The 4864-nt window shown below is 37.6% G+C and overlaps 1 protein-coding gene across 1 annotated transcript in view; it reads right to left on the reverse strand.

Annotated features, from left to right (window-relative positions):
* LOC107710758 (spondin-1-like) overlaps nucleotides 1-4389 on the reverse strand; it is a gene marked incomplete at its 3' end in the record, with an annotated part of 6739 nt that extends 2350 nt beyond the window's left edge. The window contains exons 1-2 of the mRNA XM_016515605.1: nucleotides 3977-4389; nucleotides 1025-1131 (exon numbers count right to left, since the gene is read on the reverse strand). Coding sequence (XP_016371091.1) covers nucleotides 1025-1131; nucleotides 3977-4214 — 345 coding nt within the window. The remainder of the gene's footprint in view (nucleotides 1-1024; nucleotides 1132-3976) is intronic.
* Between the last annotated feature and the right edge of the window lie 475 nt (nucleotides 4390-4864).

The raw sequence follows: 4864 nt of genomic DNA on the forward strand, positions 1-4864 counted from the left end.
GTTATAAAATATTATTATAATTTAAAATAGCTGTTTTCTATGTGAATGCATTGTAAAGTGTAATTGATTGCTGTGATCAAAGCTGAAATTTCAACATCATTACCCCAGTCTTCAGTGTCACATGATCCTTCAGAAATCATTCTAATATGCTGATTTGCTACTCAAAGTGTTAAGTTTTTGTTGATTTTTTCTTTGAAAAGCAAGACAAAAAAGCATATTTTGGCTATTTAATTTATGCAATGGTGAAAAAAAAATTTTTAAATACATGGGGGAAAAAAATGCGGAAAAACCGTGTTCGGTATCTGGCCTTCGGCCCAGTGTTTCAAGCAATTTGTTTGGCTTCGGCTTCGGCCAAGAATTTTCATTTCGGTGCATCCCTACTTGATATGATGAACACATTTAATGTATGCTTTTATTCCCATATAAACATTGATCAGTGCACATATATAGAGCTCATCAAATGCTTGACACTTGATTCATATGTATTATGTTCACAATGTTGTATTAACTTTTTGAACTGTCTAGATTTGGTTGCATTGACTTTCCATGGAGAGAGAGAGAGCTCAGGTTTCATTAAAATGTCTTCATTTGTTTTTAGAAAATGAACAACCATCTTAGGCCAGGCATCCACTGTGTGTCGTTTTCTTTCAATTTTGAGCCGAATTCTGACTTGTGTGACTCTTTTTTGAGTCAGCCGAATTTCAGATTTGTCGTGCGTCTTTTTTTGACGTGCAGTGTACACGGGGTAACAAGAAGTGAGTAGCCTCTTCTGACCAGCAATCGGATGGTCAGATGAATTTCTGACATGCCAGAAATTTTGGTTTGATTAGACACAGACACATATCCCAAAGCCTTCCTTTAAAAAGCTGATCAGCTAATTTATTTTTCTAGTCTAATGCATTATATGATTATATGGGTACGCAGTTTTATTTTGGGGGTTTACCATGTTTTACATCACAGAGAATTATGTTTCCCAAGTGTGCATTTGCATTGCTAGTGTGCATGACTTTGGTCAGATTCTCACCTGGAAATTTCCAGCATAATCCTCCTCTTGGTCACCATTGTGCCCTTCCTTCAGAGCGATAAGAGTAAAGCCTCTGAAGTATGCAGGGTTGGTTGCATACAGGGATACTGGAAATAATCACAATAAAAATAATCAGTTGCATTATCTTTCTGATTGCTTTCACGGGTCAATCAAAATGAATAAAACACATACAATGATACCAGGCTTCTGTTATAGAATTGGTAATATTTCATAAGTTTTGTTTTGCCCATATACTCTTTAGCTACTGGGGATAAACTCATTTGGCTTGATGTCCGCAGTGGAGGGGCTGAAAGAGACAGCTACAAATGCTTGGAAGATAAGTATGGATAGCAAGATGCCTATATTTTGTTCGTGGAGTTGGGGAGGTGAAGGAAACAGATGAAACAGCTGATGCCGGAGCAAGGTGAGCGCTGCTTATATGCTCCAGCAGTTCACTGAAAAATTATATGGGTTCACCTCTCCCAAAAATGCATTTAGGAACGTCACTTCTTTTCTAGTCCAGAAATTCTTATTTTGTTATGTTCAAATACCTCCAGTAAAATCGTCATGTAACCTATTTTAAATATCTTCACTAACAAATAGTATTCAACATATAATGCACAAAGAAACTGATTATTGGTTAATACACAGTACAAATTAGAAAGTTAGAAATATTGTAAACCTTTCATTTGCATATTGAAAACAATTTGCAGTAGGCTATCATATAGGAGAAAACGGAAATAGATGTAAAATAGTTTTTGTTTGTTTGTTTATTAATTAATTCAGTCAGTCATGTCAGATATTACAACATTATCTAACATAAATCAAGCCTTTTATGGCATATAAGTATTAAAAATGTATTTAAATTATATAAGTTATTTGGGAGCTTTAAGCAGCAAAAAATGGAAAAGGCAAACTGCCAAATCTACAGTTTTTGAAAACAGACACTGCAGTTGATAAATTCAAATAAAATTAAATATGTGACAACTCACCCTGATATAAATGTGACAACTTGCTCTGACTTGACCATGATAAAATACATCCTTGTCCTGATAACACAGTTCAGATATTAAAATCTACTGTTTTGGTTTACCCTTTGGTTCATAAAACTAAAAAAGATTTTAAAAAAAACATTTATGACCACTGCCAGGGAACAAATATTTGTGGACTTTTAAATTAAAACGTTATAGTTATTGAGACAACTTCCCCGCACCACAATAAAACCCAGTTTCCACTATCACTTAGGCAATGTGATTATTTTGTTCGTGGAGTTGGGGAGGTGAAGGAAACAGATGAAACAGCTGATGCCGGAGCAAGGTGAGCGCTGCTTATATGCTCCAGCAGTTCACTGAAAAATTATATGGGTTCACCTCTCCCAAAAATGCATTTAGGAACGTCACTTCTTTTCTAGTCCAGAAATTCTTATTTTGTTATGTTCAAATACCTCCAGTAAAATCGTCATGTAACCTATTTTAAATATCTTCACTAACAAATAGTATTCAACATATAATGCACAAAGAAACTGATTATTGGTTAATACACAGTACAAATTAGAAAGTTAGAAATATTGTAAACCTTTCATTTGCATATTGAAAACAATTTGCAGCAGGCTATCATATAGGAGAAAACGGAAATAGATGTAAAATAGTTTTTGTTTGTTTGTTTATTAATTAATTCAGTCAGTCATGTCAGATATGACAACATTATCTAACATAAATCAAGCCTTTTATGGCATATCAGTATTAAAAATGTATTTAAATTATATAAGTTATTTGGAAGCTTTAAGCAGCAAAAAATGGAAAAGGCAAACTGCCAAATCTACAGTTTTTGAAAACAGACACTGCAGTTGATAAATTCAAATAAAATTAAATATGTGACAACTCACCCTGATATAAATGTGACAACTTGCTCTGACTTGACCATGATAAAATACATCCTTGTCCTGATAACACAGTTCAGATATTAAAATCTACTGTTTTGGTTTACCCTTTGGTTCATAAAACTAAAAAAGATTTTAAAAAAAACATTTATGACCACTGCCAGGGAACAAATATTTGTGGACTTTTAAATTAAAACGTTATAGTTATTGAGACAACTTCCCCGCACCACAATAAAACCCAGTTTCCACTATCACTTAGGCAATGTGATGCCCCAACATGCTGCCTATGTAGGCAGCTTGTTAGTTTTTCAGACAAAGCCCCTATCTCCAGCGCGCGCACTGTGAAGCGTCTCTGTCCGCGCCGGTGGTCCTGACAACAGCTGAAACAGTGACATATACCTCGGTAAATGCTGCCGGGATTATAATGCTCCGGGTCTCCTTCCACTCGCAGTCTGAACTCACTGAAGCCCTCCCTCCTGCCTCCAGCTCCGTGAGGCTGAGCCCGCGTTATCCAGCTGCAATAGCCGTCAGATGGAGCCGCTCTGTCCGCGGGCTCCTCGGGCACACTCGCGCACACGCAGCCGGTTAACAGCAGCAGGACAGCGGCTCTCCACATCTCCGATCGCTTCACTTTCATTTCCAAATACGCACTTACAATCGTGTTTCTATATGTGACAACTCACCCTGATATAAATGTGACAACTTGCTCTGACTTGACCATGATAAAATACATCCTTGTCCTGATAACACAGTTCAGATATTAAAATCTACTGTTTTGGTTTACCCTTTGGTTCATAAAACTAAAAAAGATAAAAAAAACATTTATGACCACTGCCAGGGAACAAATATTTGTGGACTTTTAAATTAGAACGTTATAGTTACTGAGACAACTTCCACGCACCACAATAAAACCCAGTTTCCACTATCACTTAGGCAATGTGATGCCCCAACATGCTGCCTATGTAGGCAGCTTGTTAGTTTTTCAGACAAAGCCCCTATCTCCAGCGCGCGCACTGTGAAGCGTCTCTGTCCGCGCCGGTGGTCCTGACAACAGCTGAAACAGTGACATATACCTCGGTAAATGCTGCCGGGATTATAATGCTCCGGGTCTCCTTCCACTCGCAGTCTGAACTCACTGAAGCCCTCCCTCCTGCCTCCAGCTCCGTGAGGCTGAGCCCGCGTTATCCAGCTGCAATAGCCGTCAGATGGAGCCGCTCTGTCCGCGGGCTCCTCGGGCACACTCGCGCACACGCAGCCGGTTAACAGCAGCAGGACAGCGGCTCTCCACATCTCCGATCGCTTCACTTTCATTTCCAAATACGCACTTACAATCGTGTTTCTAGAGTGTTGAACTCTAGTGGAAACTAAACTTGGCTGTAATAACAGGCTCCCATATACGCAAATGCTGATATCTCCGCCTTCACCCTGTTATTTTGCCATCCTGAACTGAAGAGAGAAAGAGAGCTGATGAATCGCCCGTCTGTACAGAGTGGCACATTCAGAGTGGACTGACTCTAGTGCTGCTGCCTCACACTGATAGCCGAATGGATTCAGCCACACAAACTCAAAAACAAAGACCACATGCTCAGAACAGAGAGAGTCCCGGTTTTCAGATAGTTTGAGAATCGTCAGAACAAATTATAATTAATTAATTATATTTTAAATGTATTATTAATTAATTATTTATACATGTTATAAATATTTAATTTTATTTTATTTCATTGTTTTATTATTATCATTCATTCATTAATTGGAACACTCTGCCTTCTCAAGCGCTCTCAGTGTTTGCCTATAAATATTAGAGCACCCAATTATAGGGCTCTCTTCTCCTTTTTTTTTTTGTAGCTGAACTAAACTTTTAACTTCTGTTTCAAATTTCAACCTTTATTTTGCCTTTTTGTAAATGTTATGCATTTTAAGAAACAAAAAGAAAATAATAAAAAAAATAGGATCCACGACTA

Source organism: Sinocyclocheilus rhinocerous, unplaced genomic scaffold (assembly GCF_001515625.1).
Source record: "Sinocyclocheilus rhinocerous isolate Xijiao unplaced genomic scaffold, SAMN03320098_v1.1 scaffold6334, whole genome shotgun sequence".
NCBI lineage: Eukaryota > Metazoa > Chordata > Actinopteri > Cypriniformes > Cyprinidae > Sinocyclocheilus > Sinocyclocheilus rhinocerous.